General features: G+C 38.1%; 2 protein-coding genes and 1 non-coding gene across 3 annotated transcripts; 1 reads left to right on the top strand and 2 right to left on the bottom strand.

Annotated features, from left to right (window-relative positions):
* Positions 1 to 803: 803 nt before the first annotated feature.
* On the top strand, positions 804 to 16161 carry POP4 (ribonuclease P family protein). Its single transcript, XM_077356219.1, has 8 exons — positions 804 to 944; positions 7704 to 8038; positions 8138 to 8220; positions 8450 to 8721; positions 9105 to 9173; positions 9408 to 9466; positions 9626 to 12166; positions 15818 to 16161. Exons 2-7 carry the CDS (start codon positions 7771 to 7773, stop codon positions 9769 to 9771), a joined length of 897 nt encoding a protein of 298 aa, XP_077212334.1. The 5' UTR covers positions 804 to 944; positions 7704 to 7770; the 3' UTR covers positions 9772 to 12166; positions 15818 to 16161.
* Positions 16162 to 20331: 4170 nt separating this feature from the next.
* Positions 20332 to 25194, bottom strand: LOC143847403 (uncharacterized). The gene is made up of 9 exons (XM_077356218.1): positions 25084 to 25194; positions 23105 to 23329; positions 22938 to 23007; positions 22072 to 22238; positions 21868 to 21970; positions 21637 to 21753; positions 21377 to 21547; positions 21066 to 21189; positions 20332 to 20967 (listed from the first exon to the last, which is right to left on the bottom strand). Exons 2-9 carry the CDS (start codon positions 23290 to 23292, stop codon positions 20852 to 20854), a joined length of 1056 nt encoding a protein of 351 aa, XP_077212333.1. The 5' UTR covers positions 23293 to 23329; positions 25084 to 25194; the 3' UTR covers positions 20332 to 20851.
* Positions 25195 to 25252: 58 nt separating this feature from the next.
* TRNAS-AGA (transfer RNA serine (anticodon AGA)) lies at positions 25253 to 25334 on the bottom strand. The gene has a single exon. It is a non-coding gene; the product is annotated as a tRNA-Ser (tRNA).
* Between the last annotated feature and the right edge of the window lie 318 nt (positions 25335 to 25652).

Here is a 25652-nt window from a genome sequence, read left to right as displayed (position 1 = left end):
GATTGTGCCCCAAAAAATCATTTCCACAGATGATCTCAAAAGAAACTGCATATTATGGAACCTTCATCGAACCTATTTACGATGTGGCTCATTAAATGGACGGCTTGGATCATCCTATGGTGTGGACCCATGCACTTCATTTTGAATAGTATGGGTGGGGCCCGCAATTGGGGCATTAATGTTACTGTATGACCCACACCATCGGATGATCCATACAGTCCATTTGATGTAAATAGGCCGTGCCCCAAAAATCATTACCATAGGATCATCGCAACCCTCTAATCTATATAAGTTTCCATTATATGCAATTTCTCTTTAGATCGAAGTGCTAGGATGATATTTTGGGGCATAAATAGTGGCCCATCAAATGGACGGTCGATTATCCTATGGTGTGGGCCGATCCACAAACAAGAATTTATATGATGGGTGGCCGTGAAAACACGTGAAGTCTAAAAAAGTAGGTACGGCCCACTTTTCTTTTTTTATGATCCAAACCGTTCATCTGTTTGGGCACAACGTAAATAGGTTGTGCCCCAAAAATCATTTCCATAGGATGATCCTAACCCTCCGATCTGAAGAAGATTCCATAAATGATTTTTGGAAATCTCCATAGTCAGATCAGAGGGTTAGGATCATTCTATGGAAATGATTTTTGAGGCACAACCTATTTACGTTGTGCCCAAACAGATGAACGGTTTGGATCATAAAAAAGAAAAAGAAAAGTGGGCCGTACGTACTTTTTTAGACTTCGCGTGTTTTCACGTCCACCCATCAGATAAATTCTCCACAAATTAATCGTTGGGCCCATCTTGCTTTTTATGACTTGTTTTTTTTTTTTTTCCTTTGTGTAATGGTTCTGCATTAGGGTTTCGTGGCATATGCTTAGTATTTCCCATTGAGGTTGTAGTCTTCTTTGAGGAATTTAATCTTGCCAGAGCCCAAAGGTTCTTTCCAACTTAATTGCCAGATTTTATCTGTGAAACTAATTTATTAGCTGCTTTCATGTTCAGTTATGATCTTCATTCTTTTTTTCTTAACTTCAATTTTTCTGCTTTACTCTCTTCTGAGGATTATATAATATTACTGTTGGAACCTCTTATTTTCCCAGTGCTGTTATGAAATAAAGCTTAGGATTAAAACCCAATCTATTTTTCAATGGGCTGCATCTGTTTTTTTTTTTTTTTTTTTTTTTGAAACTTTCTGAAATAGTCTGGATTACCACAGATAATGATGGTTATAATCTGGATTAGAAGTGCTCCATCCATGTATTTTACATCAGGGTAACCATTTTATTTTTTTTGGTTTGCTGCATGTGTTTTCAGTGTCATTTTTGTTTTTCCTGTGTTGCAAACTCAGCAGATCATTCTGAATTATAAAGAAGGCAAGTGAGATTCCCCAACCCAATGACTAACAATCTAAAACCTGTCTCATGCCTATTGGTTTTCTACTTGCCAAACTTCTAGTACTGTATTGCATATGTTAGTTTTTGGTGGATTTGCTAGGATCAATCCGACGACCTATTCCAACCCTTACATAGGTATGTTTTATCTATCCATTCGATATGGTTCTTGTTAGTCGCTTAAGGTAGTCAACAGAAGTGGGTTAACTAACACAAATGTTTAGAGGGTGCAGTCACCTAGGTGAAGTAACAACTATGGTGTATGTTAGGATGTGGTTCTTGTTAGAGTATTAGGGTTTAAGCAAGGATGCTTAAAGCATTACACCCAAGGTATCTAGTTTGGAATACCAAGTTTGTTGCCTCCAGCCCCTATATATAGAGATACACTAGGGTTAAGAGAGGTTAATGGGCTCCAGCCCAAATGGGCCCACTACACCTGGTCCATTACCTATTGGGCTTATATTAGAACATACATGGGTTATATTATATATACCCAACAATCTCCTCCTATGTTCTACATATAGCACAATCCAATAGATAGATAATGTGATGTCCAAACAAAATTATTGAAGCACCCATATCACCATTTCAATAAAGATTTGTAATCCAATTGAAAACAAAATACTTTAAAGAATAACCAAAAGTTTTAGAAATAATCTAAACTCAAACATAAGCAGTTTCATATGTAGGTGAACTATTTAATCAACGGAAAAGAAAATAATAGTTCCCACTGCGCTATAAGGATTCACTCATCAAGTAAGTCATCCTCATCAAGATCCAAATTGAGGCAATCTCCTCCATTTTCGCCAATTCCTGTAAATTATCAAATATGAATTTCATTAAAAAATGAATCCAATCATTTGTGTATTTTACTAAAAGTATCTAGTTCTACCAGAAGAACTTAGTACAATTTCATAATGGCTGAAAAACAAATATTAATATCAATAAGCATCAATGTCAAGTTTCAATCAAGAACAAGACCTAAATAGTTTCTTTTACAAAGAACCATTCCATGTTTCCATTTGGAATGTTACAGGCATCATATCCAAATTGAGTTAAGCTGTATCATCAAGTTTGGAATGAAACAAGCTTTCCCAAGAAGGATATGTCATCAAATGTGGAATGACATAAAGATAACTGTAAACATCATTGAAACATATCAAGTGCTTATCTTGGCCAAGATAGGGAGATTCGAAAAAATTCAAAATAATAGGAATGTAGGTTAAGACACGTCTACACAGTCTTTAACCCCATCTCCCCCACAGTTTTGAATATTCGATCTTTGTTCAGTCCCTTCGTAAGAGCATCGGCCATATTATCCTTCGATCGCACATCAACCAAAGTGATAATACCTTGTTCTAGAAGATAATTCAGCGTGGCATGTTTCAGCCTGACATGTCTCCTCTTACCATTAAAGAGTGAGTTTTTCACAATCGTAATTGTAGCTTGATTATCACAGAACAAACTTAAAGAGTTAATTTTTAAATGGGTCAATGGAATGTCCAGGATCAGATCTCTTATCCACTCTGCTTCATCTCCTGTAGAAGCTAAAGCATAAAGTTCCGATTCCATAGATGACAGAGCAATACAAGTCTGTCTCTTTGACTTCCATGCAACAGCGGCTCCACCCAGTGTAAAAATATAACCACTGGTAGATTTACTGTCTCCTAATTCTGAGCCCCATGATGCATCAGAATACCCTTCCAGGATAGGAGGATGGCCAGTATAACATAGAGCATATCCTTGAGTACCCTTAAGGTATCTCATCAGCCTCATTAGGGCATCCCAGTGCTCATGGCCAGGATTACTAGTGAAACGACTCAGCATGCCAACTGTAAAGGCTATGTCTGGTCTAGTGCAACTCATAGCATACATGAGATTACCAATCAGTTTAGAATAATCTAACTGATTCACACTGTCTCCTCCATTAGAGATCAGCTTCTTGGTATAATCAAATGGTGTCTCAATCGGTTTACACTCACTGTATCCCCATGTAGAAAGTAGTTTTTCAATATAATGGGCTTGGCTAAGAGTAATCCCTTGCATTTCAAAACTTACTTTCATGCCAAGAATGGTGTCAACCACACCAAGATCTTTCATGTCGAATTCTTGAGCTAAAGTGGTTTTCACGTCACTCACTACAGAGAGATCGGAACCAAGAATCAACATATCGTCTACATACAAACAAATAATTGCAACCTTATTCGACACAGAACGATAGTAAAGGCATTTATCTGAGTAACTGGTCTGAAAACCAAAGCTCTTTACTACCTTGTCAAATTTTTGATGCCACAATTTAGGTGCTTGTTTAAGACCATACAAAGATTTGTGTAACTTACAAACTCTGTTCTTGAAACCTTCCATGACAAACCCTTCAGGTTGGTTCATGTAGATTTCCTCAGTGAGGTCTCCATTAAGGAAAGCCGTTTTTACATCCATTTGATGCACTACATACTTCTCAATAGAAGCCAAAGCAAGAAGAATTCTTATCGTTGCCAAATGACAGACCGGTGAGTAAACATCAAAGTAGTCTATCCCACTGACTTGAGTATAACCCTTAGCTACTAAACGTGCTTTATACCGAGCTATGGATCCGTCAGGATTAAGTTTCTTCTTCAAAATCCACTTACAGCCTACAGTCTTAGCCCCTTTTGGCAAATCGACTAGCTGCCAAGTTTGATTTTGTAACAGAGAGCTCATTTCATCATCAATGGCTTCTGCCCACAACAAAGAGTCCCTAGATCTCATCGCTTCCTTATAGGTTGATGGATCATTCTCTACATGGTAGGTCACAAAATCCTCACCAAAGTTCTTGGGTACTCTATCTCTTGTAGAAACTCTTAAAGGTTCTGATGTAGAAATCAGTGTAGGACAGGTGTCAGAAGTATTCTGTTCAAACTCTACATGCGATTCTGTAACCATTTCAGTATCGCCAGGTAGGTTCAAACCATGATCTCTGAGAAATTTATTCTCAAAGAATACTGCATCTCTAGATTCTATAACCAAATTGGTAGATAGATCCAAAAACCGATCAGCAGCACTATCTTCTGCACCACCTAGATAAACACAAGTGTTGGTTCTAGGTCCTACCTTAGGTCTCCGAGGGTCTTGTATCCTCACATAAGCAATACAGCCCCAAGTCTTAAGAGTGTCATATCTACAAGGATGTTTATGCCATAACTCATAAGGAGTAGAGGGCAACTTAGAGTGTGGTACTCTATTCAGGATGTGATTTGCAGTTAAAGCTGCTTCTCCCCAATAGCTAGTAGGCATGCCAGCTGTCAATAACATAGAGTTTAACATTTCAGTTAACGTCCGGTTTTTACGTTCAGCTATGCCATTAGATTGAGGTGAGTAAGGAGCAGTAGTTTCAAGTATTATGCCCTGAGAGGCACAGAATTCCTTGAACTCTGTCAAAGTGTATTCTCCTCCTCGATCACTCCTAAATCGCTTAATTTTCAAGTTCAATTGATTTTTCAACACGATTCTTGAAAATTTTAAATTTATCAAAAGCTTCATCTTTCGATTTTAGGAGATAAATATGACAATATCTAGAAAAATCGTCTATAAAAGTGATTAAATACTTCCGACCACCTCGAGTAGTGAAACTTTTAAAGTCACAGAGGTCAGAATGTATTAACTCAAGAAGTTGTGTGCTCCTAGAAACCGAACGAAAAGGTTTTCTAGTGATCTTGGTTTGTGCACACACTTCACACCTGTCAAATCTAATCGATGTATCTAAAGGTATATTATAAGTTTTAGCAAGTGTGACCATTTTCCTATAGTTCACATGTCCCAATCTAGTGTGTAACAACTGAGGATCAATCAAAGTGGAACTAACCTGACTAACGGTTTCATTTGCTAAACTCAGTCTATACATACCATCGATTAAGAAAGCACAACCAAAATAATAAGAGTTAACAGTTAAAGTTACTCTACCACCCAAAAAAGATGAACACATGCCAGCATTGTCTAAAAGACTAATAGAAATTAAATTCTTTTGAATAGTAGGAACTACTTTAACATTTTTTAAAGTTAGTATTTTACCTGAAGAAAGAACCAGGTTCGCAGTTCCAGTGTGAGTCACCTCTGCCTCAGCTCCACTAGCCACTGTAACGGTCTCTTTCACGCCAACAGCATACGTAAGCAGTTTCTTCGAGTTGCAAACATGGCAGGTGGCTCCTGTATCTAACCACCAGTCTGAAGAAGTACTGGCCTTACCATTGCCTAACATGGCAATAAAACTCTTAGGCGCAGCACTGCCCACCATCATATGAGCTTCCTTTTGTGATGTGTCAGATTTAGCCTTCTTAGGTTGTTTACACTCTGCAGCAAAATGACCCCATTTCCCACAGTTGTGGCACTTGCCCTTCTTTTTCTGAAAGATAGTCTTTTTGGCCTCCAACTTGGGATGGTCACTTTTAGGTGACTTGGATTTCCGAGGAAATTTCTTGGGATATGTTACCGCGTTAGCAGCAGACTGTTGCTGTCTAACCATCTCCAAGTTATTCCTAGCTCGATTCTCATCTTCGATTCGAATGAATCGTTTGAGATCATCCAGTCCCACTTGCACATTTTTCCGATACATCTCGGTTTTGAAAGAGTGCCATGCAGATGGTAATTTATATATAATTGCACCCACAAGAAACGAATCACAGACAGCTATTTTTTCATTATTCAACTTAGATCTCAAAATCTCTAGATCAGTAACTTGAGGAGTGATTTCCTTGTCTTCTTGAAACTTTGGGAGATGAAAAACCCGCTCTCTGTTGTGGGTGGTGGCGGCACAGATGAGGCCCTTTCTTCTTCCTCTCTAGGTCTCTCCCAAACCCTAAGATCCCAACTTGTAAAGCCCTCTCTCTGTTCTTCAAGTTAGAGACGGCTCCTTGAGAGAGAAGATCCGACGCCCAACTCTTTTTCTGAGGGATTAATCCCACGCACAAACACTGATGCTCCGATGTTCCAAAAAAAAAAACCAAAACGGGGAAACCCTAAAATTTAATGCTTTAAGATTGTTAGAGTATTAGGGTTTAAGCAAGGATGCTTAAAGCATTACACCCAAGGTATCTAGTTTGGAATACCAAGTTTGTTGCCTCCAGCCCCTATATATAGAGATACACTAGGGTTAAGAGAGGTTAATGGGCTCCAGCCCAAATGGGCCCACTATACCTGGTCCATTACCTATTGGGCTTATATTAGAACATACATGGGTTATATTATATATACCCAACAGTTCTTGCTAATCACTGACAGTTAGAAAGTGAAAGTCCGACTAAACATTAGCTAAGGAAATTATGACTTAGAAGGACATGAGTTATTCCTGGAGGCATCTACTGTTAGTCCTATGATTTGTATTAATCGTGAAAGTTATAGTTCCATCCCAAAGGCGATACAATCTTTTATGGATTGGTGATTGCCCATACGTCTGGTCTTCTTTTTCTATGTTTATACATTGACAATCTTCTTTTGGTTGAAAAATCAATGTGTTTATAAGATCACCATTAAAAAAAGTGTTTATAAGATCAAAAGAAAATGACAATTCTTTATGGCTTATGGATGATTTGAGTTACTACTGAGCATGGACTGATAAGCTTCCAAAATTACTGTCAAAGGATATTGAATCCTAATCACGGGAATGAACCTTGGGAATTTAAGATATAACACCTTTGCTTTTAGAGTTTCACTGGTCCACAGAATTTTTTTTTTACTTTTTTGCTTTTTGATCTGTTTCATTGATGATGAAGACAAGATGAAACTTGACATCATGGCTTTAGTATTCACCAACAGTAGGATTCTCGACTAAAAGGAAAAATAAGATAACAGTTGAAACTCCTTAGTTATAACCACTAAATCATTCAGTAAAAATTTATAACCACTAATCACATAGCACTCCGATAATATTTCCAGGAAAAAGGGGGATTGAGCCCCTAGCACAATGGTCAAGGTTTTGCTCTTCAACCTGATATCTAGTGGGCAACAACTCTCCAGTTGCCGGTCTATGATCATAACCCTTGACTAAAATATGGTGTTTTCAGTGCTCTCGAGAAAACTTTTAACTGTTGTTTTCATTTGCTTGAAAATTTGTATTCATCAAGCAAATGGGACGTAAAGTCAGGGAAGTTAATAGGAGCCACTGATTGCATGGTGGTGGCGAACGATATTAACTGTCCCAATAACTACAATGCATGGGCCACTTGTATTGGTGGTTCATCCCGCTCCTGATTTATATGTTCTTTTATTAATGTATAAAGAGAATGTTGGGTTTGGCAATTTTTTTGAAATGGATTCGTTTCTCTTTTTTTAGTGTTGGTTTGGCAGTTCCGAGCAAAAGGACTGTGATAGCAGGTGAATTCTCTTTTTGAGCCACAGACATGGCTACCCATGGAAATCCTGTTGTTTCGGATCAGAAAAAACGCACTTCGGAGGCCTTGAAGCGAAGGTTCGCTCTCGCTGAGACCCAACTCCTACAAAACCAACCAGTGAAGAACAAAAAGCTATCTTCCCAACACCAACAATGGCAACAAGAAGAACAACAAGGACAGAGCAAGCTTTCATCTCCTCTTCCGCCTCCTCCATTTGAGCCCCAAACTTCGTCAGTCTCAACAACCTTTCCTTTCCCTTCCTCCTCCAAGAAACAAGGTCCCCTCATTATGCTCTTATACTCCCTCTTTTTTTCTTGGGCTTATTATTTTGTCAGTATCATCTAGATAAAATGTTTTTCTTTCTATTTTAATACAGATGTGGAAGCAGATGGTCCTGCATATTATCAGCTGTCTCAACCCTTACATGAGAATCTACTTACGGCTACTGGTGGAATCCAGGTAATTGTGTTCTTTTAACTTCCATCTTATTACCCTTATTAAGGATGCGTTTGTATGTGCATGCATATTGCAATTTGGGTCTGCAACTTGGGCCAAATTGCAATCTATGCTTACATCAAATCAGAATCCGGATATGCATTCGAACGTCTTCGTATAGTTACCATTCAAAAAAAAAAGAAGACCTCAATAGTTTTGCTTTCTTATATGAGATTTGTATGGAATTGAAAAGCTTTCTAGTAGAAGAGGGAGGAGTGTAGCTGATAAGATTGTAAACGAGCTTCTCCAAAATGGCGACTCAGCGCAGAAGTATACACAAGGATCTAAAAGTATAAAAATTGGCAATTGGCTTCTTCTAGATAGTCTTGTCCATGGACGCAGTGCTTCAACGGATGCTCGTTCAAGGGCTGGATTACGGAGCCACTCTAAGCGCTCTAAAGGGCACATGTCCTTGAGACAACATAGGAAATGCGGGTCTTTTGATTTACCTGTGGAGTTCCATAAGTAAGTTTTACGGTATCTACTGGTTATACCTCTTGATGACATATGCTTCTCGATGACATTCGGCGTCTTGTAATTGAATTTAATGCTTCGTAATACTTGGTGGAGCTTATTCTTGATTTCGTGCCAAGCCCGGCAAAATAAACAAATAGGTGCCGAAAGAAGCAAAAATTTCCCCCCTGCATCAGTCATTTCTAATTTTTCGTTATTTCCTAATCCCCAAGATATGAGGCTAGGAGTCATAGATCTCGTTTATGGTAGTTTACATGGGTATACTTCAAATGATAAACAATCCTTCCATTCTTGTTGTCTCTCTTGCTGATAATTTTTCTTTGCATTTTCTTTATGTTTGTCTCTTTCAACATTGCCTGTTGTTTGTGTTGCAGCTTTGATATGTTCAAGCCAATGCATGAAATGTGGAAGGACTATACAAGTGAACTTCTTAAAGATGTTGGGTACGCTTTTTCTTCTTTCACTAGGCATATAGTGGCCCAACACTTCCTTGTTCACATTTTCTTTTTATTGTTTTGTATTTCTTGGTTCAACTTATAATATGTGCATTCAATTATATCGGCATTTGGATCACTTATTGTGCTATGCCATATGTTAGAATTGTCTGCCCAACATTCGCATTCTATAAATTGCTTTGGGCAGTATCTTTGTAATCCTATTTAGTTCTAATGTTTCAGGGCACACCAGTTGGCCCAATGCCTTCACACTGCAGACTTACATGGTGCTATTCTTTTAGGTAATATATATCCAATTTGCATGTGGTGGCATTTATGATTTGCAATTCCCATTTCCAACTTTTTTAAGTAGAAAAATGTGGGACCATTAAGGAATAATATAATTTATCTCTTCCTATCCTGTCTGTAATGAATGGACACTTACTTTCTTGTCTTTGCAGTTGTTGAATGTAAAACAGTTGCCTTGATTGGAGTGACTGGCATTATGATTCGAGAAACAATGGAAACATTTGGAATAATCACACAGGATAATAGAGTCCGAGGTACTTCATCCGTCAATATAGGATCTAATCTATTTTCTTCATAAATACTGTTGCACATTAATAGTGTTTGTTCTCTGTATTGTAATTTCTAAACGTCTCTGACCCTTCTCTTGATGTTGTAGCTTGTATGTACATTGTGGTCTGATTCTTTATACCAAAGGAATGCAGTTTTCATTCCTCATAGTTTTCTCTGTCCATGCACCAGACTTCTTTTCTCATCACATCTATCGTAAATCATCTTTTTCATTTGCATTAAGAGTGGTAGATGATGGGGTTGTTTAAGATCGAAACCTAACTTGAAAATTCAAAATCATATCTTGGTACATATTTGACTTGGATTTTTGTGTACAACACTCAACTATTTGGGGGATAAATTAGGTATTTCTTTCACCGTGCCTATAAATTGTGTTTGATGCATATTATACAGTATTCTACCTATATCCTAGATAATCCTAACACCATTTCCTCTCTTATACACTTTGTAATTTTTAATAGGCATTTCAATCATTACATTGTTAAGTGCAGAGGAAATTATTTAATATATTTTTAGAATATGCAAATAATGGCTGTATAACCTTCGTATTGTTTTGAATTAGTGAGTGTCAATTTACTAAAATAGAAAAACATTGCAAGTACCTCCCAAAAGAGGGGCGAAACCAAAATGAGATCTGAAGCATATTAATGCCAAGTCATTGAATTGTTACAGCTTACTCATTGAATGTAAAACAGTTGCCTTGATTGGAGTGACTGGCATTATGATTCGAGAAACAATGGAAACATTTGGAATAATCACACAGGATAATAGAGTCCGAGGTACTTCATCCGTCAATATAGGATCTAATCTATTTTCTTCATAAATACTGTTGCACATTAATAGTGTTTGTTCTCTGTATTGTAATTTCTAAACGTCTCTGACCCTTCTCTTGATGTTGTAGCTTGTATGTACATTGTGGTCTGATTCTTTATACCAAAGGAATGCAGTTTTCATTCCTCATAGTTTTCTCTGTCCATGCACCAGACTTCTTTTCTCATCACATCTATCGTAAATCATCTTTTTCATTTGCATTAAGAGTGGTAGATGATGGGGTTGTTTAAGATCGAAACCTAACTTGAAAATTCAAAATCATATCTTGGTACATATTTGACTTGGATTTTTGTGTACAACACTCAACTATTTGGGGGATAAATTAGGTATTTCTTTCACCGTGCCTATAAATTGTGTTTGATGCATATTATACAGTATTCTACCTATATCCTAGATAATCCTAACACCATTTCCTCTCTTATACACTTTGTAATTTTTAATAGGCATTTCAATCATTACATTGTTAAGTGCAGAGGAAATTATTTAATATATTTTTAGAATATGCAAATAATGGCTGTATAACCTTCGTATTGTTTTGAATTAGTGAGTGTCAATTTACTAAAATAGAAAAACATTGCAAGTACCTCCCAAAAGAGGGGCGAAACCAAAATGAGATCTGAAGCATATTAATGCCAAGTCATTGAATTGTTACAGCTTACTCATTGAATGTAAAACAGTTGCCTTGATTGGAGTGACTGGCATTATGATTCGAGAAACAATGGAAACATTTGGAATAATCACACAGGATAATAGAGTCCGAGGTACTTCATCCGTCAATATAGGATCTAATCTATTTTCTTCATAAATACTGTTGCACATTAATAGTGTTTGTTCTCTGTATTGTAATTTCTAAACGTCTCTGACCCTTCTCTTGATGTTGTAGCTTGTATGTACATTGTGGTCTGATTCTTTATACCAAAGGAATGCAGTTTTCATTCCTCATAGTTTTCTCTGTCCATGCACCAGACTTCTTTTCTCATCACATCTATCGTAAATCATCTTTTTCATTTGCATTAAGAGTGGTAGATGATGGGGTTGTTTAAGATCGAAACCTAACTTGAAAATTCAAAATCATATCTTGGTACATATTTGACTTGGATTTTTGTGTACAACACTCAACTATTTGGGGGATAAATTAGGTATTTCTTTCACCGTGCCTATAAATTGTGTTTGATGCATATTATACAGTATTCTACCTATATCCTAGATAATCCTAACACCATTTCCTCTCTTATACACTTTGTAATTTTTAATAGGCATTTCAATCATTACATTGTTAAGTGCAGAGGAAATTATTTAATATATTTTTAGAATATGCAAATAATGGCTGTATAACCTTCGTATTGTTTTGAATTAGTGAGTGTCAATTTACTAAAATAGAAAAACATTGCAAGTACCTCCCAAAAGAGGGGCGAAACCAAAATGAGATCTGAAGCATATTAATGCCAAGTCATTGAATTGTTACAGCTTACTCATTGAATGTAAAACAGTTGCCTTGATTGGAGTGACTGGCATTATGATTCGAGAAACAATGGAAACATTTGGAATAATCACACAGGATAATAGAGTCCGAGGTACTTCATCCGTCAATATAGGATCTAATCTATTTTCTTCATAAATACTGTTGCACATTAATAGTGTTTGTTCTCTGTATTGTAATTTCTAAACGTCTCTGACCCTTCTCTTGATGTTGTAGCTTGTATGTACATTGTGGTCTGATTCTTTATACCAAAGGAATGCAGTTTTCATTCCTCATAGTTTTCTCTGTCCATGCACCAGACTTCTTTTCTCATCACATCTATCGTAAATCATCTTTTTCATTTGCATTAAGAGTGGTAGATGATGGGGTTGTTTAAGATCGAAACCTAACTTGAAAATTCAAAATCATATCTTGGTACATATTTGACTTGGATTTTTGTGTACAACACTCAACTATTTGGGGGATAAATTAGGTATTTCTTTCACCGTGCCTATAAATTGTGTTTGATGCATATTATACAGTATTCTACCTATATCCTAGATAATCCTAACACCATTTCCTCTCTTATACACTTTGTAATTTTTAATAGGCATTTCAATCATTACATTGTTAAGTGCAGAGGAAATTATTTAATATATTTTTAGAATATGCAAATAATGGCTGTATAACCTTCGTATTGTTTTGAATTAGTGAGTGTCAATTTACTAAAATAGAAAAACATTGCAAGTACCTCCCAAAAGAGGGGCGAAACCAAAATGAGATCTGAAGCATATTAATGCCAAGTCATTGAATTGTTACAGCTTACTCCGTGGTTTGCTTGTGAATGCATTCGTTGCCTTCACAATGCGTATGAGTAATGTTGGAAATCTCGAAGGGAAGAATGAGATGGCTCATCTCTTGGAATGTAGTGAGAGATTGCTCACGAGGAGATTCTTTTTTGGACCATAGAAAGAGAGTCACCTTCAATTCGAGGAGTGAAAGGAGGCTGAGCAAAAAGGTTGGGGCTTAAGCATTGGTTGAACTAGAAGTATTCACCCACTCAGTATTTACGCTCTATTGCCTTCTTTGTTTTTTTTAATTACTTCAAATTTAGCTCGACAGTCACCACCATAGAAGTAGAAACCTTTTTGTTGCCAACCATCACAGTTGAGTTTGGAGGAGAGTCCTATGTATCATGAAGTATGCTTTTCCAAACAATTGTTGCAATTAATATTTTTCAAAAAATTGTTTCATTTATGTCCATGACTTTGCCAATTTATCGATGCATGAATTGTCCACACAATGCATATGAGTGTTGTTGCACTTCTCAAAGGTAGAATGGAGATGATCCAACTCCTGGAATTTAGAGGGATTACTAATGAGGAGATACATTTGCATTGGATCGTAATGAGAGTCGTCGCCTTCAATCCAAAGAGTCAAGGGAGGTCAGGCTGAAAAGATCTTAGTTACAATCCATAAATCCATGATTATAGCATTGGTTGGAATAGAATTACTCGCCAGCCTAGCATTTGTACTATATTGTCTTCTTTGCTTGTGAGTACTCCAAATGTAGCTCGACACTTTTTTTTCCTTGGTAGTTAAGCAGGATTAAACCTATGACCTCTGGGTTGAAGTACAAAGTCTTGACCATTGAGCTAGAGGCTCAATCCTAGCTTTGGTTAAGCGTCACAAAATCAAAAGCCTTTTTTGTTAACCATCACAATTGAGTTTGATCCGGCCATGTTGAGTCAACCGGTTTCACATGTATTGAATTCAAATGTCCCTTGGCAGGGTTGTGCACTTTCGCTTGGCACCTTTAAGTTCTAAAATAAAGAAACCCATCTAATTATCCATCAAGAGGTTTCCAACACAATATGATGCTCACCCTTATCTCTAAGCATTCTAACTTCAGGTGAAAGCTGCCTACTTTGTATGGCCCACTAACCGCAGTCGCAGAGAGATCCTTGGAAGGAGCTGTTCAAACCAGGGTATGGGAAAGTATCCTGTGGTGGCAGGGAGGTGATTTCAATGCAGTTCCCTTCATCAAGGAGAAGAGCAGCAAGAGGAAGGGAATGCTAAGTATGAAGAAATTCAGTGAGTTCGTCAATCAAAAAGTTAAATTTTGACGCCCATCCATTGACTAGCTCATACTCTTGAATTTGATGGCCATACCTTCGTTTATCTAACCTGTGGGCCTATCTTTCTTTCTAAAGTGAGTGAGCCCTATCCTCCCACAAATTTGCATCGTCGACACCACTGTGGAATCAGAAGCCCTTTTGCTGCTTAGCTATCAGAATTTTGTTTGATGCAAACTCTGAAGCGTCATTTGATGTCAACACGTGTACATTAGCATCTTATGTATTTCTGTTAGTTCAATTGTTGAGTGGGTTATCATGGTAGCTCCTACATCTGAGTTCTGACTTCTGACATAGAGAGCCATGGTTTCATTCTTCTTTGTTTGGTAACCACTGTGCTTGCCAATGCTGTGCTATTATTGGGTCTTCCCTAAAGGGTTTCATCGCAGTTCTTTATTGTGTGTGTGAGAGTGGAAGGCCAATGCAACCCCTTGTATCCCGGACAAAGTTTGTGTTGTCAAGGTAAACTGTAAATAAAGGGGCAGTTGTTAAAATTTGTACCATTGGGGCATTCGTCTTATCTGTATGTTAACATCATAGTTTATGTTGTCCATGAATTGGGACTTCAAATTCACTGGATACAGTAATTTAGTTTGGGATGGTTCGCCAGAGCTATTTAACTTCATGAAGGAATCAAGTGGTTAGTTATCTCAAGAACAACTTCCTGAGGTGAATGTTGAACCATGGATACTGCCACAATCTACAAGCAAAAAAAAAGGGTAATGCTTCAACTTGAATATGAGGTAGTTGTACAGAAAGCATTGTGGCTGGCATTGATTTCCCATTGAAAGTCCTACAAGTGTATTGTAATATCCATTTTGACAAATGCATTGCTCTAAACCTACCCTTTCTTATAAGCACCAAGTGACTAAAGAGCTTAATTATTCCTAGTTGAAGGACCATGTCAAATTCGAGCAGGGAACTGGTAGATCCCATTCTTAAGCTTAAGAAACGTTATAAAATTTTGGTTTTGGTTATGGTTTTATTTGAAGTTGGGGCGGTCTATTTTCCCCTTGTATTGTGAATCGAGTAGGAAGATGGGTATTGGCAGAATTCATTTATTGCTTACGATATTTGCTTTTTCGTTCTCTATACGATCCTGGTCTGATCGTTCAAAGAAAACTCAGAAAAGAAGGGAAGAAGATACAGATTCAAGAAGATAGCAAGAGGAAGGAAAAATGTTCTTTTTATTCATTGCCTCATTAGAGGTTTTTTTACAAGTATTTATTAAGTCTTTGCCCAAACCGTTAAAGACAACTGGCATTCTGTTCTAACTAATTTTCTGTTGAAGCTAGAAAAACAGTTATGTAATCCTTTTCTAAATTCTTTATTCTACTGACTTATTTCACCAACTACCAGCTAGTTGCTGACATAGTCCTTCAACCAACTAGGCTTTAGTTTCCACCTAGGTTCTTTGATGTTGCCTTCATGATTCTCGTCTCTCCAAGTCTTCTTCCAGTTGTTCATCTTGCAGTATCCTTGTACTCTGATTCGTATCAGAAGATAATGCTATCTGGTTGTTATCATTGTATCAAAATCTCATAAATCAGCTTATATGTTAACAGATTCTGTGAAACTAGCTGTGGAACTTAAGACTGACTTTCTTTATGATTTTGTATTGGATTATGCAGCCGTGCCGAAAAGGGGTTCTGTTTTTATTTTTCAAGTGTTGTGTTGGAAGATCACTCTGCACGGAGACAAACTTTCTTTAAGAACCAGTGGGCTCTGATTTCAGTTTCTGCAACCGGTTTAGACCCAGCTCCACCGTATCAGCAATATACATGCTGGCAGTAGCTGAGGCATTCGCCATATGATTTTTTAAAGTGTTGTGCCACTATGTGGGTCTTCGAACTTGGTGCAACAGGAGACACAGATCATTTACCCAATCCCTTAATACAGATATGTATTTATCAGTTTTTAAATTGGATATTTAAACTAGCATTAAAACGTAGTGAAGTGGGTTTATTCTTTAAAAGCCAATTTTTTAGGACATGGAATATCAAAATCCAGCTTCATGGCTTCCAACCAAAGTCTACACCGGCTTCTGTGGGAATTTGAAGCCCCCTAACTTTCAAAAACCCATTTTCCGGGCTTCTCAAAAAGCTAGAGCTTCTCATTCTTGAGAAGCCCAGCGAAACACGGTCTAAGACTGGCTTGTTGATATTCACATGCTCATATCCATCAATCCAACCTACAGATACTAATGCCGTCAATTACCTTTTTTGCCTCATCGTGACCGGATGGTCCTAGCCTGTTGATCTATTAAGCCTTGTTTAGGGTTCAAGCCAGACTATGGTGTGAGCTTTTGCTAAAAACTGAAATTGAATCAACCCGAAGCCAACTCAATTTTACTGTAAGAGACCAACCCGAATTCCCAAAAATCGACCTGAGTTGCACCCCTACCGACGGGTAGCTAACGAAAGGACCCAAAGCAGGGCACAGGGCGGGAATCCCATTCGGTGTGGGGCCAGAACCATATAACTAACATCATATTGGTCTACCAGATCAACAGTGTCATTATAAAGACAAGTGTCCACTAGATCAACAGTCTCATTATAAACACATGCATTCACTAGAAATGACATGGGACTGGAAGCAAGGAAGCCAAACACTTACTAGCTTTAGTAAAACACCACACCGAATGAAGGGGTGGAAGGTCTCAACCTGGATATCGTCAGTAAAATTGAGATGTTAAAATTTCTCCACAATACCTACATGATGTTTACTTTTATTTGGAAATGCAAGGAAACAAGGATGAATTTAAAATCATCCAGGGGAGCACCAAGTTATTTTGGTAGAATCAATAGCCCCAATAATCATTCCTGATTTCATCGTCAAATTTCTTCTTCAGCTTTGGATAATTCTCGAAGTACTCATCTGTGGTCATGGTGCTGATCTTTTTTCTGTCAAGATGAACTACTTTTTCAGAGGACAGTATTGAACAACATGCAAGGGTAAAAAACATGAGTTTTTAGTTCTTATTTTTCCTCAACTTCAGCGATTTCTTTCTGCAACCTCTCGGATTCCTTCAGAGATTTCTCTTCTGCTTCTTTTAACTCTACCAACTGCAATTCAGATAGCATTTTTTTGCATAAATTCAGTAAAGGAAACATTAAAAGCAACTGTAACCTACCGACACCCCACGTAGCAATAAAAGCAAGGAAAACCCCCACATTGTTTATGAAATCAGTAGAGCCCAACTCAATTCAAAGCCCTTCGAACAGGTGACTTGCCAGTTTAAAAGATAAAAGAAATGGGTTGTCTGGAGCTCCCCAATAGATAATGGGGGAGAATAAGAAAAACCTAAGAAATTGAGAGTATCACATCACATCAGTTCTCACCAGCTCATCAAACTTGGGTTTGTATTGAGGCGTCACGGTGTCTACAAACTTGGGGATCTCTACACCCAAAAATAGAAGCAGAGGTAAAGGTAAAAGAGAATAGACATGCAAGTGTCATGAACACAAGGCCGTCCTCTGTCTCGGAACGAATGGTAAAATCAAGATTTGGTAATTCGGGAATAGAGAAAGAGTGAAAGAATGCCATTTTGGGTGATCCTTGGTAAAGATCCCCCAATTTGATCGGTGAAGATCAAAAAATTCCTTCTAAAACTACTTTTTGAATTTCCTTCATCCGATCCTGCCCCAAAGGATATATATCACGCAATTCAAAAAGCTCCGTGTTTGCTTCCAATGAGGCTTATTACATGCTTCGTGTTGACTTTCAATAACGCTTCCCCCACATTTTCTTATTACTTTCTTCAGAGCTTTTTCCTTTTTTTTTTTTTTTTTTGAAAATTAACTTTCACTAGAGCTTTTCGCTTCCCGTATTTTCTCTTATGTAAATCTCTTGCTTCCCACTCCGACAGCTATGGAGAAAACTACCATTCAATAAAAAAAAAAAAAACTACGGAGAAAACAACCCACATTTATAGGTGAGAATTGGATTTTTAAGAGTTTCATCCAAGTTGAGGTGCCACACCTCCTTCACCCATGCAAGGATATTCTTTGTCTTTTGGTTGAGATGTCTCTAACCATTAGATCAAGAGGGCATGCTTCGAAAGTGCTTTAATGCAAGCGTTAATTCCTATAAAAAGAGATAACTTATATTAGACACGCATTCATCACTGAATCTACTTCAACAATAATTGACTCGGATTCGGTTGGGTAGAGAGAGAGAGACCAAGTTTTACGATTAAAATTCTCCATTATTTTAGACTTTTGCAGGGACACGAAAAGGGAGCCACATCAGCCAACCATCCCTAGTACCAGGGTTTTGATCGTGTCTTGGCAACCAAAGGAGTGATTTGGATGACGTGCCACTTGAAATGCAAGCAAACTCCATATATGGTTTTAATCGTGTATTGGCAACCAAACAACAGATTTTGATGACGTGGCACTTGAAATGCAAGCAAAACCCATATAAAAGCCTAGTTATTGTGCAACCAAATAGAGCCATAGCGTTCGATTGTCAAAGCCGATAGATGACAAAATTTTGTTAACTAACCTAACCAGAGTATAGGGTCTTTCGGATCCCTGAAATTGGATCCTCACCGCAAGTCCAGTGCCAGGTCGTCAAGTCAAAAATCTCTCGCTAGCAATTCAAAACTTCAAAACTACCAAGTGTAAGACATGTTAAATCTTGAAAGCTTTGCTCTCTCTGAAACTACCATTGAGGGGCTCTTCAGAAGTTTCAAAGACTTTCCATACTCCCCAAAAGATGGGTCTGGCACATATGAGGGCCGAGGTAGGGAGCATTTTGCTCAAGAAAGGGGGGGAGGGTTGACATGTTGTGATGGTAAAATGAGAGCACGGATGACCTTTTGGTAAATTCGGGATCCATGGACACATTATCAGGATCCATGGACACATTTCGGACCCTATCATACGATCCAAAATTATTACCTATCGGACCCAAACAACTAACAAAAGTTTGTGGGACCGTCATAAATCCATTATACTATTTTACAAAAATACCCTTTAATTTAAATAACTTTCTCAAAAGAGGGCGGAGCATGGGCGTGACCGATCGCTGCTAGTTAGGCGGCTTTAATTATGGAGAGTTGCAGTAGCAGAGTCTGTTTTGGTTGTCATATTGCAAAAGTGTCATTTTTTTCAATTTAGAGTTCCACTCGAAGTAACCATTAGAGTTGGTTCAATCTGATGTCTTGGACCAATTGGAGGAGAAGCCTGTAAGTGATAAACATTATGTACTAGTTTTTGTTAATGATTTTCTAGAGTTATGAGTGGATTTAATTCATGTAGGGGAATTTGGAAGTGTTTGAAAGGTTTAAAGAGTTTATGAAAGGATGTAGAAGTAATGACTAGTCACAAAACCGGTTGTGTGACAACCAATAACAGCGGTGAGTACATGTCAAAACAGTTTAATGATTATGTGAGGATGCATAAGAGTTGATTGCAGTTCTCGACTTCTCGTGTCCTCACACTCCACCCAAACAGAGTTGCAAAGCATAGGCATTTACTAGAAACAAAAGCATGATGTATGTAAGTTTTTCTTTAATTGGTGAGCATCTTGGTGGAAATCTTATGGTGGAGGGGGACTCCTCTGATGTGATTTCTTGGGCTAGGGATCATACTCGAGGGCCGAGGAGACTGCCAACACATTCCATTCATAGTTTGGGATCTATGGTTGGAGCAAGATATTGGTTTTTCTTTAATTTCTAGATTTTGCGGACTTAGCTAGCTAAAAGCGGAGCCCATAGGAAAATTCTTTTTGTGGGGAAAATCTCTGCCACCACTGCAATTGCTTTTTTCCCCTCAATATAGTCGTTTCTATCTTCTCAACTCAACTAAACTAAGCCTTTGTCCCAAACTAGCTGGGGTCGGCTTCATTTCTATCTTCTCCGAAAAAAAAAAAAAAAAAAAAAGATGTATGAAAGGAATGGCAGTCCTCGACATTGGGAGGAGCCTATGCGTACAACAACACATGTTACAAACAAGTCATTGCAACGGCAATTCAGTCACAAGTTACCATCCTAGAAGCTCATAGGTAAGAGATCATCAGTCAAACATTTCAAGACATTTTGGTTTTATTCATTGGGTAGGCATATGAGGGAAAACCTAAAGAAGAATTCCCAAGAGCGAAGGCCATTTAAGATTCAAATGTTTCTTGATGAACAGAGCCCTTTTCAAAAAATCACATTCAATATCTCCTCAGAAAATGGTTTTGACATTTTGGGATGAGATGAGAACCTTCATTTGACAGCTATGCATACTGCAATTTTATGCTTTTAGTCCATGCATTAATAGGCCATCAAAACCATTCAATTGATTACTGATGAAATCATAACTGTCTATAATAGCATCTCTTTGGAATCGATGTCTACCTTTGTTGCCTTTGTAGGATTCACGATGATTAGGCACAGGTAACTTTGTGTCATGCTTTGCTAGTTTGGTTTGATAATGTGAGGCAATGTGAGGCAAGTTGATACCATTGCGGCTAAGATAGTCCATGGTCCTAAATGGTTTGGATGAGTTTACAGGTTGCAGGCAGGTGTTGCACCTATGGACATCATAAGATTGCAGACAACGGAGTGGCCATCATCACATTTGAAGACCCGGGAGGTTGCGGCTCAATGAATTCTTTCTTATTTTCTTCTTCATTTGGCGAAAGCTTCTCTGCTAGCCTCTCTAGTACCTTAACTTCTAGGATATTGGAATCACATGAGTAGCACCTCCATTCCTTGGGTTCCCTTCAAATATTGATAACGTTCGCTTATCAAGATCGATCAGTGCCGTGCATAGTGTATGAAGCGTGGGACCTGAAATTTCATACAACAGGGAGGGGAAAATTCAGGTTGAGAATTGCAAGTAAATGGATCAATGGAATGGATTTACGATAGGGGTTCCAACGAAATACCTCCCATGTATATCGGATACTTCTCATCAGCTGAATCCCCAAGAACTGAGAGGATTTCTTCTTTTGATTGTTTTGAAAGCTGAGCCGCTCTTCTTTGTCTGCTAATGGAGTTCTCATCATGTACCTTCACAGAAAGCAGATACCTCTTCATTTACTATCTATGATGTAATGATTGGTTGAATGATCAATCCATCCACCCATAATTCGGTCTTTTTTTAATAAATCAATCAATCTATATATCTGATTAATCCATTAACACTATGCTAATTGAGCTCTACAAATGGAAAGAGTAACTACTGAGTTCGGCTTACCTGCTTCAAAGGAAGGTGGAGATACATGTTTGCATGGAAGAAAGGTGTCCCCACAACTTCATAAACTGAAATACGCTTCCTTGATGCGGTTTCCACATTCAAAATCTTGCGGTTCCTCACATCCACTAGATTGTAGCTGTGGCCCACAGAAACATCTGTGGAACGAATCCGCTGAAGAAACAAAACCCGCAAATCAGATGTTACTTAAGTCAGCATTGAGCTCGAAACTCAAAGTTATAGAGTTACAGTTAAATACATACAGTTAATGCATCCTTGAGGCCAGTTGCTTCAAGCAGATCTCGTGAAACAAAATTCCTGCCAATGCCGCCCGCCACAATTTCCTCCTCAGAAGGTGGTACCGAATTAAGCGTAAATGCCTATGAAGACAATTTCAGCACAGACTCATATTAGACTCTTAAACCACATAAATTTCAGTTGGGTTTAACAGAGTAAAGATCTCACAGTTGGGTTTAACAGAGTAAAGATCTCACCACGCCATGACTGTTGAAGCCAAATGCACAGCTTGGGAGCTCCCCTGCATATGTGTAAGAAGTGAATGAAAGTCCATTTGACAGTGTTGCCTTAACCAAATAGCTGCAACCCAACAAAGAAACCATTCTCAGGGCTCATGTTACTGGTGGGTTTGTAATCTTAAGCTCAAATTCCAACATGGCTAGTGCGAATTGGATCATTACACATGGCCGATCAAAGCGACATTGGCGTCCTCATTGTGTGCTGCTATGGCCATTGAATCATTTACGATGAGGACATCGGAACAATCGTCTGAGATCATAGTGTCTGGAGTTGTGGCCTCCTTTGGAATGAATGGGAGAATCTCCTTCCTGAAATTCAGCAATAGTATCTGCATGCAAACACTCCCAATGCTATTTCACCAATCAAAGTGGCACAAACAGAATATATCATACATGCATACTGTGAAACAACCAATTACTCCAAAAGCTTGGTGTTATTTAATCATTTATACTTCAACACATACATATATATACACATAGGTAAACATGAAATGATAGTTGCACTATCTTTCCCAGCATTTTCTCCCGTTTTGTTTCTCTCCACCTGATAAAAAAACTTTATCTTCAGGAAAAGACAAAAAATGAGTTGGGAATGCAGTCATTTTTTTTTAGAAATAGTGGAAACGCTGGAAATGGAATGGAAATATCAGTCCCTAAAGATACATTATATCTATATGTAGATAATAATTTCCTGCGTTACATTCAGTTGAAAATGGACTGTCCATAACAGTGAACCCTACCATGGAGAAGCCATGTTACAAAATCACAGGCATCCTTCAACCCTAAACTGCTAAAATAGTAACATCCAGATAGACGGTTAAAAGTAAGACTGATATTTGTACCATGGTAGTATTTCCACCCTTTTTATTTATCTTCCTGAAGATGTTTAACAAAACAGGACATGTATGTGTCTGTGCCTATATGTTAGAATTAGATTAATTGCCACAGCTTAAGAACTGAACGTCCAAAAGTTCCCCTGGAAGAGATAAAAAAAAGGCAAGGCAAGATGGTAGACTTTGAAACATTACATCAAGAACTGATACACCGCTCCCTTCTGCTGTCCCCAACAGTTCATCCCAGTACCTTGGAAACTTCTTTCTGCAAACATGCTTACATGAGAAAGAGAAAGACGTACATACATACACATATGTATAGAGAGAGAGAGATATATATAGAGAGAGAGAGACAGAGAAACCTGTTGGATTCAGAGAGAGCTTGAACAAGGGATCGACCTCGCGGGGAGCTCATGAAAGGGATGAGTTGGAGTTGAAGAATGAGGTCTGTGGCCACTCTGCTCTTTATCAAAGAAGAGAACTTCTGTCCTATGAGGAAGCCCATCTGGTATGCTTCATTACATGGCCCAACTTCAAAAACCTCCAACATCTTTCACCTCCCTTAGACCAATCTATCTCACTCTCTCCTGCATAAGAAAAGAAACTATCAGTTCACACCACTAAACACGCATCTTATCCATCCTCACTCACTTCTACATAAATTACTTACAGACTTACAGTGGCCTTTTTTTTTTTATTATTTCAAAACAGGGGAATTATATGTAAAGTTAGGGATTTTTCTAGTCTTAGATAAATTACAATGATCCTAATTAGTGTTTATAAAGAACGCTCAAAGGATAAACATAGAAAGAAAAACATTGTTTGTTGAAAGAGGTAAAGATGGAAACATACTAATCTAACCTACTTACCTCTTCTAATCTACTTGCCTAATCAATCTAGGTTGCCTCATCCAACCCAACGTGTTTAATCTACCACCATGATCCAACGGTGAATCTCAACTAACTTCAACAGTGAGATCTCACATATTCTAACATGATATGGTGCACCTCATCCACACCATAATATGGTGCAAATGTAACATATCAGACATGTTTGGCCGTGGGTTCATCAATTTGGACTGTCGATCGATGGGGGCGAAAACCAGACCTATCTAATGGTCCTAATCATTGCACTCTGCAAACGAACTGTTGGAACAAAAGGGCCCTCTGCAGGCTACCTTTTGGATGGTTAGGATCTTTCCACAAGAGTAACTTTTGGGTTCTTGACAATGTGGTGCAAATCAGAAGATGGACGGTCCAGATCACTGATTTGACCATTCACAGTTCCGAGTGGCCCTCGCATACACCACATCGCTATCGTCTTTTTGTCAGCAGGCCAGGGTGGTAGCCCTCCTCCCAACATTGCTGCACTTGGGTCAGAATCATTACAGAACTACAACTCTTCTCCCCCGAACTGTCCAATAAATCACGAGAAAAAAAATGTCCATGTGAATGAAAAGTTCTGCTTCTAGTAGATAAGTTGTGAAAGATCATACTATCAAGGCTGAGATTTAAACTTTACCAATAAAGCAGAAATGGCTCAAATGTTTAGATTCTTCAGTATTGTATGTAAATTTTTTGCTTCCAACTGAAAAAACTGGGAAGAGGGGTGTCAACATACTATCAAGGCTGATACGTATGCTTCACTAATAAAGCAGCAATGGCTCTCTGATGTTAACACATTCTTCCATATTACATATAAAAATACAAAAGAATTACAGACAACTAATAAACCTAACACTCATGCTTCCAAATTCTGTTTTACAATCCCATCCAAACCCCAATAGATTTCATCAGTGTGAGGATGCAATCTATCCCTGCCACAAACTCATAACCAATACCATCCACTCAATCAAACTACAACCAGCATTATTCTTGACCCTTCTCACATTCATTAGTGTCTCTATTTTGGGAACATCTTCCCACTCTAACCCCAGCTTACCCATTAGAAAAAAAAAAAAAAAACATCTTCCCACTTCCTTGCTTTCACATAAATAGGTTGTGCATTTTAACAAACAGGAGGAAGGCAGAGTGAGGGGAAGAGAGGAGGAAGCGGGGTAGGACTACGGTGTTGTAAGAGAAGGTTGGGGAGTTCTAAAGATAGAGATGGCATAGTCTATTGAGGAGAGAATGTTGAGGAGTGTGAATGAGTAATAGAGGAAAACAAAGGACTCACTAGATAAAAAAAAACTCTAGTGATCTATGAGCAAACCAATGGACTAAATGGCATTTTATGGGTGAAAAAAATAAAATTATGCAAAGTTTTTTGGATACCCAACTATACCATACATTATATCAAATATTTAATAGGCATTCCAACCATGGTAAGGTGAGAATTTTACAAATGTTTAAGGACTTTTTCCATTGTAAATGGATGTAAAATATCATTTCCAGTGCACTTAAAAGGGTGCCTTGTTAGCAAAACCCTTTAAATAAGAGGAATGAAGGACGAAAGAACCGCCCAAAAAACGGAGGAAAAGTTTCAAGACAATAAAAAAGTAGTGTTTACTGCGTGAGCGGCAGGATTCGAACCTGCGCGGGCAAAGCCCACATGATTTCTAGTCATGCCCGATAACCACTCCGGCACGCTCACTTCTATGTCTGTGTTGCGTGTCATTTTATAAATAAATCCAACACCCAAACGAGCAGCTGCTTAGAACTCTATAATTTCATTACTAAGAAAGTTTATATTAGGATCGTTCCTAAAGATAACTTTTTTTTGGTCCAACTCGTGCGACGTATCAATGCAATCTGATCCGTCAGATTCAATTCCCACGGTCTAAAATAAGTCAGATCAAAACCCAAAATAAATACATACTAGGAAAGACTTTTTCCCCATTATAAAAGTAATCCACTATCACTCTCTCATTTCTTCCTCTTTGAGTAGCCTTTTTGCTTTCATTCTCATGGA

The sequence above is a fragment of the Tasmannia lanceolata genome, unplaced genomic scaffold (assembly GCF_043159265.1).
Source record: "Tasmannia lanceolata isolate RefF3 unplaced genomic scaffold, GAP_Taslan_0.1 ptg000015l, whole genome shotgun sequence".
In the NCBI taxonomy this organism is placed as follows: Eukaryota; Viridiplantae; Streptophyta; class Magnoliopsida; order Canellales; family Winteraceae; genus Tasmannia; species Tasmannia lanceolata.
The sequence above is the reverse complement of the archived record's forward strand: the minus strand, read 5'-3'. Positions and strand labels throughout refer to the sequence as shown.

What these genes read in the sequence shown, in the direction of transcription:
- POP4 (XM_077356219.1), top strand. Translation starts at nt 7,771, where the DNA reads ATGGCTACCCATGGAAATCCTGTTGTTTCGGATCAGAAAAAACGCACT. An exon ending in TTACCTGTGGAGTTCCATAA is followed by an intron (nt 8,722 to 9,104) that starts GTAAGTTTTACG and finishes TTTGTGTTGCAG; the next exon opens with CTTTGATATGTTCAAGCCAA. An exon ending in GAACTTCTTAAAGATGTTGG is followed by an intron (nt 9,174 to 9,407) that starts GTACGCTTTTTC and finishes CTAATGTTTCAG; the next exon opens with GGCACACCAGTTGGCCCAAT.
- LOC143847403 (XM_077356218.1), bottom strand. Translation starts at nt 23,292, where the DNA reads ATGTTGGAGGTTTTTGAAGTTGGGCCATGTAATGAAGCATACCAGATG. An exon ending in GCCTCAAGGATGCATTAACT is followed by an intron (nt 21,548 to 21,636) that starts GTATGTATTTAA and finishes TTGTTTCTTCAG; the next exon opens with CGGATTCGTTCCACAGATGT. An exon ending in TCCACCTTCCTTTGAAGCAG is followed by an intron (nt 21,190 to 21,376) that starts GTAAGCCGAACT and finishes CTTTCTGTGAAG; the next exon opens with GTACATGATGAGAACTCCAT.